The sequence below is a fragment of the Trachemys scripta genome, chromosome 2 (assembly GCF_013100865.1).
Source record: "Trachemys scripta elegans isolate TJP31775 chromosome 2, CAS_Tse_1.0, whole genome shotgun sequence".
In the NCBI taxonomy this organism is placed as follows: domain Eukaryota; kingdom Metazoa; phylum Chordata; order Testudines; family Emydidae; genus Trachemys; species Trachemys scripta.
This window is the reverse complement of record NC_048299.1, coordinates 114,272,841-114,286,120: the sequence shown is the minus strand read 5'-3', so window position 1 is coordinate 114,286,120 and position 13,280 is coordinate 114,272,841. Positions and strand designations below refer to the sequence as shown.

General features: G+C 41.3%; 1 protein-coding gene across 3 annotated transcripts in view; it reads left to right on the top strand.

The window, feature by feature from the left end:
• CTNNAL1 (catenin alpha like 1) overlaps window positions 1-13,280 on the top strand; it is a 140,961-nt gene that overhangs the window by 101,291 nt on the left and 26,390 nt on the right. For all 3 annotated transcript variants that reach the window (XM_034761454.1, XM_034761455.1, XM_034761453.1), the window contains one exon: window positions 11,505-11,542. In XM_034761454.1, coding sequence (XP_034617345.1) covers window positions 11,505-11,542 — 38 coding nt within the window. The remainder of the gene's footprint in view (window positions 1-11,504; window positions 11,543-13,280) is intronic.

The following is a 13,280-nucleotide window of genomic DNA, read 5'->3' as shown; positions in this document are numbered from 1 at the left end:
TCATAACACAAGTGCAGCATTCCAGGTATTTTACCTGTTCTGTTAAGCTGCAGTCTAGCAAATATGCTGTTTTTTGCAGATGGATACAAAATAAACACTCCTTTTTTTTAATGACAACTTGGTATCTAGGTAATATTACATCAATTCAGTATATTAGTTTTATAGAAACAATGGATTGGAGTATAATTACCAGATCTGCTACATAAAATACAGAACACTTGATTTTAAAAACCTAAGGTTAAGACCTAGATCCTGTTAAAACATATACATGTGCTTAACTTCATGCACCACGTATAGTCCCACAGAAATCAAATGGAACTGCTCACAGTACATAAAGTTAAACACATGTTGTAAACCTTTGCAGGAATGGAGCCTAAAGGCTGAAGGAGTTGTATGGTTTTCATATCCATCTATTGTCATGACCTAATATGTCACTGAGTGATACCAATCAAAATTCTCACAAATTGTAAACAGAAAGTAAATTGAATTGTATGACAAGTGTAGTTTCATCATAGGGATTTCTATGATTAGTATTAGCATTTCAGTTTTATTTTTGAAGTGTAGTCTTTGAGTTTTCAAAATTTTTCCATTCTGCTAGGCTTTTCATTGTCCAGTATTCCTGGAAAATAAATATTTATTTTAATTCTGTACTATCAGATTGAATTTTATTCACTTCATAATGTAGTGAATGTAGCTATTTGATTTTTGAACTGCTGTCCTTTCTCCTGGATGGAATCTCTGACGACTCCACACAATCTTGGGATGTTTTCTCTGGTTGGTAAGTTAACTGGTATTTGTACAACATGTAGAATACAACCATGGAACTTTGAAGAACAAATCTGTGTTTACTCTCATTTTAGTGTCACCTCTATATGGTATTCTTTTTTGAAAATTTAAGAAAATATCCTGGTGTTTCTTTTTATGTACTTTAAATTTTCTTCAAAAAGTTTGTCTTCAGTGCAGCTTGGCATATCACCTTTGTGCAGTTAAATGTTTGTCATTCTTCGGGTTAATATAGAGGTTCAATGTAACATGCCATATATTTAGGCTTGGCAGAATTATGTTTATTTTTTAAAATAATTTTACTGGATAATGTTGCTGTTTATTTTTAAGCACTTTTTAAAAAAAAAATGCTATAGATTTAAATGTTCACAGTTGCAGGAAATTATTGTGGGGAGGGGGTCAGACAATAATTATTTAATGATAGGAGACGTTGAGATTCAAAAAGTTAAAGCTTCAGAAGTGTTAAAACACAAGTTGTCACATCACATGCCAGAATATACAAAGTAAATATCCATAAGTCAAACTCTAGCAAGTTCTCTAGCACCATTTTCTTGTATTTTTCTAACTTCGCCTAGCTGTAAATTTCAGTCATCATCCATGGAAATACGTTGTGTATGTGTGTGTATGGTGAAATCTACTTTTACTGATAAAAATGTGATCCTTCCAAGCCTAAATATGTTGAATCTGTTTTGTGTTTTAAGAAAAATTACTCAGGAAAATGCAATGATTTGGTTAAAAATTAGACAAACAGGGATTTAACACAAATTTTTCATATCTAAGCGATCACTGTATGTTCTGATTCAGGGTAGACAGATTGTCATTACATACAGTACTTCACTAGCTGACGACCTTTGAAAGAATCCTATTGTTAAAGTGTCAAACTAGTAAACCTTCATTTTTGTATTTTGATGAACTTCTGCTACAAGGAATTCACCTGAAAATTGTTGTCTGTCTTGGTGCAAAGTCATATATTATCTGTGATGTTTTATAAAGTATGAATTAAAATATACTAAAACTATGAACAGGGCTAAATAAGTAGCATGTGATTATAGCATAGTTAGGAATATGAAAACAATGGGAAACGTATGTGTTCATGTTCTACCTGTTCCTCATCTTATTCCGGAACTATTGGATATGAGATCCTGATTATGGGCCTGATCTTGCAAGAAAATGATAGCCCTCAGAGGGCACTATTACCTCACAGGATCAGTCGCTAAACTGGGATTATTAACTTTCTCTGAGTTAAGGGAATTTATATTTTTGGAATTTCAGCAAGAACTATGTAGGTAGGTTAATTCCAATTGGCAAATGCAGGTCAATTGTGCTCTTGAAAAATCAAGTAGAAAAATTATCTTTGTTATAATGTGACATCATGAAGAAGACGTTCAGATTTATGGTTGGGGTTATAACTGAAGACATCTTTGCATGTCTTGAACAAGTTCCAGTGCTTTTCAGACCATTTATCAAGGAAATCAAAATAGTTTGGGATTAGTTATGTCCGAATAACCCAACTTTCTTTCTTTAGTAGCAAAATGATGCTGTGTTTTAAATTACATTGTATCAAATGCTAACTATCTTTACTATAAGTTATGTAAAAATAGGAGGTTTTAAGACTGACTATGCAATTTGAAATGTATTGAATTCTTATGTATTTAGGAAATAGTTTCATGTTACCTCATTGGGATGGAGGAAAAAACTTTTTGGGTGTTTGTTTTGTTATATTTTAAATGTTAGAGCAGAACAGTGCTGTTTTGCAGCAAAGTATTTACTCATCACCCACAAAAATTGAATATTGGTTTTGAAGTAGGTTAGAGGACATTCCTAGCATATCCTGTTAGCGACAGTTACTTTTCCTATAGTCTTCCATAGGCAGTGACTACAAGCCATATGGGTTCTGTATAGCTGTACGGTTAATATGCACCATGGCATTTGGGGCCAAATTGTGGTTGCTGCCCTGGACATTCTGAAGAGGAGACTGTGCTGTCTCCCTGTTTCTTAGCGTACCTGTGCATAAGGTAGCCATTAAATGAATGCCAGACTTGGAAGTTGGGGGGAGAAGGTGGATAGCCAGCAAGGATAGAAACGTCATACCATGCATCAGCAGGGCTGCAGTAGATATTGGCTATTCCTGTTCTACAGGTGCAGCAAGGGACGTATTTCTACATGTTTATAGCACCCAAAAAGAGAGAGAGGGAAAAAAAAAAAGCCGCGATCACGATCTGCGGTACTTCGGCGGCAGCCCTACTGCTGCCGCTTCAGTCTTTGGCGGCTGGTCCTTCACTCCAAGAGGGAGTAAGGGACTCGCCGACGAAGAGCCGGACGTGCCACCCCTCTCTGTTGGCCACCCCAAGCACCTGCTTGCTGGGCTGGTGCCTGGAGCTGGCCCTGAGCATATGATCTTGTTTCCCATTGTAAATTATACTACTTATTCTAAAACTGAGATTGGTAAAGTCATCTTTATTTTACTTAGTACAAATGTGAGAAATACTTTGCTCTTATGAGGAATATGATTGAGTCTCTATAATAGAAGATAAAAATGTAGGAAGATAGTGCCTTTTCTCCTTAATTCTGAAATTCAGAGTTTTTAAAATACTGTAATTTTGTATTGTCCCTCTAAAACATTTGGATTTGATATGGAGAGTATGATAGAACTAGTATTTAAAAGCCTGAGAGAAAGAAACCTTTGCTGTTGACAAACACTGAAGGGCAACCGAATGTTCTTAGCACATCTAATAAAGTAAGCATTTTCTATGTTGTTGATTCAAAATGTGTTTGTCTCATCTGTTGTTTGGATAAGCAGGTATGCAATTGATTTTACATCAGTGTTTATTAAAAGTATTAGCAAGCTATGCACTTTGCAAACTAAGATTTGATAATTGACATAGATTAAATAGAAAGCCTTCAATAAAAGGGGCCAAATACACCCTGGAGGTAGGAAGATGCAACTCCATTTATTTCAGTGGAGTTATTCCAGTTTACACCTAGGTTAAATTTGGCTAATTGTTTTTATGATAAACAGTCTTTTGCAGGGCTGCATATACCTCATGAGAGAATTACTGCATCATTGGTCTGCAGGACTGTCCCTACCAAACAGTTGTTTTATGAGTAAGGGAGAGTTGAGCTGAATCTGCCCTAGAACAGAGTGCCTGATCCAACCATTGCAGTCAGTAGATGTCTTTCTCATTGAGGGAAAGGGAGCAAGTGAGCAAAGCATTTTCCCCTTCTTCAATCTCCCTCTGCTCTGTGGTGTGCAAAGAAGAATCCTTTGACAGTTCCCCATGCCTTGAGAAGTGTAAAAGAATATCTTTCCCTTTAGTGGTCCCCGCTCTGTCCTCCTTTCTCCATGTGATTTGAGAGAGTTGATTAGATGTTCGGATTTGTGGGGGAGGAGAGTGGTGAAGGCAAGCAAAGGTAGTAGTTTTGGAAGGAACAGAGACTGAAGGAGCAGGGAGAAACCTGGGGGGTAGTATTGAGATAGCATGTGGTGGGAAAGGAGGATGACACAAGGACAAAGTGAAAAGAAAGAGACTGGAAGAAACTGAGGGGAAAATAATGATAGAACTATTAGAAGGTGGAACAATAACAAGGAAGATGGAAGAAGAAAGGAAAGGTGAAATGATAAAAATTGAAAAAGACAGAGGGAAAAAAAATCAGTAGAGAGAGAGAGAATGGAATAAAGGAAGGTAAAGAGAAAGAAGAACCAAGGTATGGTGTATATTCATTTTGATAATTTTATTGACAGCTGGATCCCAAAATGATTGAATACATGTAAATATAAAATATTTTGTGTATACACAACTCATATTATAGATATAAAATCCATGAATAAATTCATGTGAGTGATCTCCTTGTCAAAGATGACTTATCTTGGGCTTGAATAATTTTGCCTTTGGAAGACATGATCTTGCATCTAGTGGCTTAAAAAAAAGTTTCTGAGAATAATCTCACCTGCACCTACCTTGGCAACAAAATGCACACAGAATTCTCACTCATAAGTTTTTATCTTCCACCACAAGACAGGCTGGAAACTCCTAGCTCGTAGCATTTTGCCCTTCTTAGGCACTGGTAGTTGAGTGCCTCACTTTTGTGCCTTTTTCAACTATCAATGCCCTTCTAGAGTCTTCATGCCGGTTTTTTGAGTACAGTCAGCAAAGACGCTCCTCATTTAAGCTGTATGTTGGTTTTGTTTCTTCTCTTCTGATGTTTGCCGCTGTTTTCCTTATTTTTGTTTACACTCTTCTCCCACTCCGTTCCTTTGTTGATGGTTGTGTGTATGTAAGTGCGCATGCATGCAAAAGCTTCCATTTTGGGGTCTCAGTATACTTGTGGCTATGCTGAGACAGTCTCAATGTGCCCATGTTCCATTTTCCTCTGACATCAAGGGTTTTCAGCTTGTCACTTTGAGATTTCGTGCATAGCACCAAGGAGACCTCAGTATTTTACACGTTTGAACTGGGATTCTTGGTGCTACTATGATAGCTTCTTTGATGGTTTTCTTTCTTGGTGCTTTGTACCTGCTTTCCCCATAGTACTGTGGCCCTTTTAATCAGACAGCTTGGCATACCTGAGATGTCATCCAGAACATTTGCTAATTTATAACACTCTTCAGTGTAGAGATTGGTTCACTTGGACAGATGTTGGGGCAATGAAACACCTGAATGATTTTCTGTGTTCTTTTGATCTGTTTAGGAAGACAGTTAGTGCCCTGATGCCTACTTCACCTCTAGTGTGGGTAACTTGGCTTCTCCTTGATGGAAGTATGGTCCTGGAAAGAAAGCTGGCCGACTTGTAGTGCGATTACCGTGTTAATCAGCCACCACTTTTGGAAGGAATTTTGGTTGTAGGTGAAGGACCACTTTGTCATGTAGTGAAGATTGTAAAAGAAGGGTCAGCCATAAGACCCTGGAGCTTGCTCACCTTTTTCACATTTGTTAAGGCAGTAAGCTGTGGATCCAAAAAGGAGTTTCATTACCCCAGTGAGCACTAAGTTTAAGTCCAAGGTGGGTATTTGTCTTTCACCAGAGCGATTCTATTCACTTATAGTCCATTAATAAAGTATTTCTCTACAAGATGACCAAGCATGCTCTTGTTTTCTACTTCTGGATTGTGAGCTCAGATGGCTGTAAGGTGCATCTTTTATAGAAGATATGAACAGTCTCATGGATGAGAGGTATAATAAGTACTCCGAGATTGAGATATGGGGCTGTGGTTGGAGAGAGATTTTTGTCCACAGTTACTCACATAAATAGAAATCTTTTTAACAGACGGAACTAGATAGTGTTCTGTGATTTAGCAAGATGTCTTAAATTTGACCTGAGCAATTAAGTTTTGAAGCAGTTAGAGACCAACAAAGACTGTTTATCTTGAAGATTTTGCCTGAGCTGGTCCATGAGGATGTGTTTCCATGCCAGATGAACTACGGGATGTATCTGATGGTTTAGGCACCACTTCTACACAATGTAATGTCCTTTTGCAGAGCTACCTGGACTTGAGGGACGATCTGACTGCCTGCAGCTTTCAGATTGTATATTTTATCCTCCTGGGTATTCCAGTATCTGTGCTTCCTGAAGTCAGTTTTTCAGTGAGCAGCCCAGACTTGAGCATCTGAGACAATCGATCATTGTTAGTGGAGGTTGCGTTCTTCAGGATGTTGCTCCATTGATTCTCCCAGTGGAAAGAGTTGACACCTTTTGGAGTATCAGCAGCAGAAGAGATATGTTATCTACATTGGGGATGTATTATTGCACTAACCTATGCTTCAGGGCCTCATTCTTAATCAAGCATAAGGAGTTGCATAAGTGCTTTAAGTCTTGAGGCCTGTCAGTCTACGGAAAAACACCACTGGTTGACATGTTACCTGTCAGTGTTTCTAGCCTTACATATTTTGAAGTACCTCTGTCCTCTGGTAGGAGTGCCTGGCTTGTATCAAATCCAAAATTATCCGAGTGAAGATGATTCTCTGAGTTAGGGTAATGCAGGATTTTTTCCCTCAGTTAATCTCTTGGCCCAACTTTTTAAATAAATAGCAAGTTGTCCTCATGGAATGTTAGAACTACTTGGGATTGGCCAGTCATCTAGCTGTGGGTATACATATATGCCTTGCCTTCTGAGGTGGCCTTGTCATGGCATCAGTGTCCTTTTTGTTACTTTATACCCCATAGCTAGAACTATGTCTTAATAACCATACATGATGTAAGCATTCTGTTTTATTAACCATGTGTCACAAGGAAAACTTAACTTACAAAATCAGCTTTGTCTCTTGCGCTTCTCTTAAGTTCTTCTTTGAGTGCTTGCTCATGTCCATTACGTTGTAGGTGTGTGTGCTCCCCACATGCCCCAGTGCTGGAAGTTTTTCCCTTAGTGGTATCTGTAGGGGTTTGGCTCTGGTGCCCGCTGGAGTGGCACGCGTATGCACCAGTATAAGGGGTGCTGCCGGTTCCCCCTCCCTCACTTCCTTCTTACTGCCAGTGACGGTGCTGGAACATCTCCTTGCCCCGGCAAGCTTTCCTATTTCAGTTGTGCTTAGTAGCAAATTTGTTGTATATAGTTAGTTAATAGTTCCCTTAGTGTTAAGTTAGAATTAGTTAGTCCCATGCGGGACTTAGCCTAGAGACAGGGCATGCCGTGGTCCCCGTGCTTCAAGCCTTGTGACTGCTGCAAAAAAACTTGTGCCAGTCAGCGATCCCCCATAAAAGCTGCCTGAAGTGTTTAGGGGAAACCCACATGAGTGACAAGTGTCACATTGCAAGAGCTTCAGGCTGCAGAACAAAAAGGAGCAGGCCATTGGTCTCCGAGCACTCCTTATGGAGTCAGCCCTTGCACCAACCTCGGAGCCAACAAGATCAGACTCTGATCCAAGCATTGTGGCCTCAGTGCAGAGCACACTGCCAGCACCGACCACCAACCAGTGCTGATCCCCATCCCCGGTACAAGCTAAAAAGTAAAGAAAAGCTAGGAGAGGGCATTCTCCTACATCCCGGAAAAGGAAGGAGAGAGTGGGAGGAGAGCAAAGACCTGCGCGGGGCAGCTCTTCCCCTCCAGACGTTAGCCAGGCTCCAGCTCCCATTGAGCTGTCAAACCCACTTTCAGACCCCACCACCACCACGGAAACTGGCAGAGGCACTCAGCACCTGGCAGTGCCATCCATGCTGGAGGCCTTTCAGGCCACTAAGAACATACTGTCTCTTTCAGTGCTGCCCACATCGGTTAGTGAAGGTACTCCGTTCAAGAGGTGAACATGCCCTGGAACCCTTCCAGTGGTCTCCATCAGCGCGGCACCACTCTCCACTGCAGGGGATGCCCCATCAGCACTCTTCTGAACAGTGCCACCAGCCCCCAGATGCAGGTCAGTTTACCTGATAGAGTTCCCAGCGTTGGTCCCTGGACTTTAGGCAGCATTCCTCGGGGTCCCGGTATCGATCGCTGGCGGTCTGGCGCAGATCTGCAGAGGCATGTCACCAGTCCCCAGAGCCCCAGGTCGGGAGCGCCCGAGTCGGTCTCTCAGTCCTCGGCACCACTCCAGAGGGTCGAAGTGCCAGTCCCTGGAGCCTTGTCATCGGTCTCTGGATTGACAATACAGATCACTGCGAGCACATTGACATCTCCGAGACATCTATCCTCTTGCTCCCGCTCCCTTTGGAACGGCACCATTCTCAAAGCGTGGTGCGTTGATCACCAGGGTACTGTCGCCAATCTGCCAAACGCCAACACTGGTCACTGGAGTCATGGCACCAAGAGCCTTCATGGCACCAAGAGCCTTCATGTCTATGCAGATCCCCAATGGAGGTCTGCGGAGAGAGCTGATAGGAATGGGATAGACAGGAGGTCTCAGTACTGTTCTGGGCCCCCAGACAAGTCTCTCCCTCCTCAGGCTATGACAGCGAGGAGGAAGACCTGCCTGCAGGCCAAGGTCACCCACTGGAGACGTCAGCATTCCCTTCTGGGCCACCAATAGCCGCATAACCCCAGGGCCAGTGGCTGGCCTCTTGGTTTCTCCATCCATCGCAAGGGCATCGGTTGGTTTTAGGGGCATTTGAAAGACGATCGGCGACAGTCTCCCACCCGCCCCCTGACGTGGACGCAGAGTTGGAGCAAGCTCCCCAGGAACAGCCAGCCTTGGCTGATGCTCCCCTGACAGAAGCGGTGGAGTTGGCTGCCCCATCTGTACCTGCCTCCTCCTCATCTTCGCCCGATGAGGTGATAGCAGAACCTTCCCCAGGGTGATACAAGAGCCCACCATGAGCTTTTGAAAAGTGTGACATCGAACCTGGGGAACATGAGCATGCTTGTTGCTCTGAGAAAGAGATTTAGGAGGAAAACCCTCAGATGTTTGTGGACCCTTCATAACTGATGGAAATGGAAGGGGAATAAAGCAATGATAGTGTGAACATACTTATCCTGTGTTCCAGCTGGCCTTTGGATCCACTGGTCAGATTCTTACTTGTTGAATCTGTCTTGCTTCCCGTTTTAGATGTCAGTGCCAATTTTAGATGCCTTGTCTTAAACCCTGGAGATGTGCTGGGAGCCAAAGAGGCTCTCATTGGTCCTGCACAGAACCTGTGGCGCTGAGAGCCTCTGAACTTGAGCTTTGCTGCCAAGGCAATAAGACTACCTGCAGGCATTTTCTGCCTCTTTCCTTGCCCTCCAGATGTAGCTCTTACCTATGAAATAGCATGAGGAGGACCACGCCTTTTCCAGAGAGTTGCATCTGAGACTCAAAAAACCGCTGGGCAAGAGGTATAACCTGTAGAGCCTGATCTCTCTTACTAGCAGGTGCACAAAAAAGCATCTTAAGGGCCTAAAATACTAGCTAAGTGTTTTCTCACTAAAACTTCCTAAAATTACTAAAACTATAAAAAACAAATACTAACTATTTACAAATGCAAAAAGATTTTTTTTAGCTAGGTCTGGTGAAAGACCAGGCATGCTTTCCAGATCTGTACTCTACTGCAGTTGGAAGGAATTGAGACGGTTGTGTTGCCATTTCCCCATTTTTATACTTTGCTACCCTTATGGCTTCAAACATTCAAAAGACATGTGGGCTTCCCCAACTGGCACTGTTTCTAGAAGGTTCCACCAGTCTGCTGAACCATGGACACATCTCCTAATAGATGAAATGTACAGTGACTTCTTGGAGTGATTGGGGTTTAGGAACCCTTCCACAAGGTCTTCTAGTGTTTCCCACCTTCTAACCTTCACAAAATTATTTTTAACCAGAACTATGGCAAGTTTTGACACTTCTCCTGTTGTTGTCTTTGTTCTTTTCATCTCAGTCTCCATGTTTTTGGGCCATCTCTTAGTACTTGCACCTCAAGTGAGCAGAGCTCTTTACTTTCTTGAAATGGATTCAAATTTTTATCTTCCCCTGAAGACACAGACCTTTGCAGGACACCTAAGGCCATGTGTCGTGCAGAGGATCAGTACTTGAGGTGTCCTGTGAATATTCCTCTTCTCCCATTGTACTTTCTGTGAGCCAGGATGACATGGAAGTATATTATTGTAGCCACATACCCATAGAACTGAAGGAGTCTGTGCTGTCAGGGAGTAGCTTATTCGTCAATGTTTCTAGTTAAACAAGAGAGACATCACAGCTCTTCTATCTTAGGATCAGAGTAAAAATTCAAGTTTAATGGAATTTTGAAAAATATAGGTCCGCAGTAGCTGAAGATGCTATGCAAGATTGTCAGCACATGGCACAGTCCCCCTTTTGTGACATGTTTATCTGTGGGAAAGCTCCTTAGCTCACTTTGATGTAGTTTAAATGTATTTTAATTTTTTTTTCTCTCTCTCTGACTCTTTTGTTCAGTTGTACTCAGAATGACCAAGGCACCTGACTTCTCAGGAAATGAAAGAAATAGTTCCAATAAAAAAATTCTAAAATTCTCTTAAACACGCGTCTAAAATAGTTTTTTCTACAAAATATGTGGCATATACAGATATACATTAGTGCAGTGTATCATAAAGGTTTTATTGGCACTTATTTGGGCCAACCTTCCATAACTCACAGAGGGCTTCACTGCTGCTGAGTGATGCAGCCATTCCAGACTTATGCCAGTAAAACATATCACAATACCATATGTTCTGCATATGCCACATTTTAAGTGTGCCTGTGCACCCATATTTATTACTTATTTTTATATTAAGATTTCAGTTTCTTGATTGTCTTTTTATTATTTCCAGGAGTGGGTAACCTGTGATGATGGTACCTTTTAAAGAAAGGAATTAGTTACTCATAATTCTTCTTTGTAGATATCATCTCGCAGGATTCCCACTCATGCACCCATCTCAGTTTGGGGTTCTGTTTTTGAAGTGAGGTGTTGTTTTTATTAATTTTTTCCATTCTTTTGCCTGCCTTCTCCTTGGCTGAGGTGGAGATGCTGTTGGTTTTTTTTTTTTTTTTTTTTTTCCAAGTAGTTCTGATTCCTGTATATTTCAGATTTGACTGGAAGGGTCTAGAGGCACTAGAAGTCAGAAAGGCATGAAAGGGAAGGGGCTTATGCTCAGCTATCAGTGACTGAGGGTTAAAAATCTTAAGAATAGGGGAATTCCTGGCTTGTCTGTCTCTGGAAGCACAAGATAAAGAGTGGAAATTCTGAGTGAACTTCAGAGAGGATTACAGATAAGTAAGTTTCTTTTATAATTTAAAGTGAAGGGAGGGTGAAACTAGAAGTATTATGGTATTCATTAAAATCTGCATACAAATATTCTTATATTGTTCGTAGGAGAGAAGCGTGCCTACCTATCACTTCCCAGGCCAGGGGTAAGTTTTGTGGATTGTTACTTTTTTGTTGTTGTGCATCTGTTGATAACTATATGACCCCTACAACTTGCATATTGCTCGTGTATTAACTGCTTTGTAAAGATACAGACAATAAAACCTTGTTAATGCACACCTTGATTGTATGGCCCTTTGTGAGTTACTGGATTTTGTGAATTAGTTAGTAAAAGAGTAAACATTTTAAAAAGCCAGGGTAATTCATCATAAAATATGCTTTTGTTATTTACTTTACAATTCTATCTTCATTTTAATTAATTATAGTTTGAAATGTACAGAATGTCTTTATTTTTACAAGATGTACCATAGTACATTTATTATTACAGTATCATGACTGCACTGTAATATATTGTAAAAATAGGTTTTGTAACCGGACACCTCCGTACACTATTGTCTGAGCTAGTAACTCTTTTATTGAAGGAGAGATTGACTTGTTTGTGCATACTAGGAGGTGTCCATGCTAGCAAGGCTCTACTGTCTGTAAATAAAATTGTTTTTTCATTCAGACTTTATTATGTCATTTTTTATGTGCTAAATCAGTGTATTACTAATGCTGCACAATAGGTCAACAGATCAATCTAGAGTATATAATACACTAGTTTCTGAAAATATCCATCTGCTGGTAAACCATCTAGTAAGTCCTGTTCGTATTACTGTTATATAGTCATAAAAATAACAAAATAACATATTACATATTAGTCCTCTCATGGGGGAAGGGAAATGATAATATTATCTCCAACTTTATTTTCTCTTTCCCTGATCCCCTTTCTAAACCTGTAGCATTGAGGAGTTGGTGGTATGGCATAATCGCCTGTTCTTCTTCAGCCTTCTTTGAATGGTTCTGCAGCAGTTTCAGAAGCAGTACTTTAACTGTTGTTATACCTTTTCATTAAGGGTAAAGTACCTTAAAGATAAAATTGGTTCATTCTTGAGCCTACTTAAGGGCTTACTTGGGATTTAAGTGGTGCTATGCTAGGCCTTTTGCAAAGGAGTGAATGTCACCTTCTGGAAGAGTAGATAAGTTGATTAAGGGGAGAAGACTAGAATTTTTTTGGTTAACTGGTTCAGTGATTACTGATGTATAGTTTGTCCCCAGAAGAACTATCTATGTAGCCTTTGGTTTTGGGATATAAATCATACTGCTCAGCTGTCTTTGAAAGCTCTTGTTCATTTCCCTTTGATTCTCAGCTGGCATTATAGAGCAGAGCATTTCAGGAGGGAAAAAGAGTTGAGAGGTCAAGAAAGAGTAAGGAGGTTGCATTGTTGAGTATTGTGAAGATAAATTGACACTTTCCTGTTTATTTTTTATTAGCATGGCCGTCCTTAGGATTTATGGGGCACTACGCAGTATTATTAAGCTGGTGCCCATACCCGACAGCAGCCTGGGCTCGCAGCCCAGTGGGGGGGATGGGGGAGGCAGCAAAGGATACCGAGCTGCCCGGCCCACCTCACAGTGGCGGAGAGTCACAGTTCCCCGCAGAGACCCCCGTACCCTCTCCCTCACGCAGAATGCGCAGCACCAGCGCATTCGGCTCTCTAAATATGGCCCCTGCCTAAGGACACTGCAGTGCACGCTGGGTGTGCGGGAGCCGACTCACTCTTACCTGCTGTCATGGATGGTGGGTAAAGCTGCCGCTTGAGGTGGCTAGCTCCCCAGCCCACCTCTTCTGCCTGTGGCCCCACCCATACTCCACCCTTGCTCTGCCCCAGGCCCTGCCCCTGC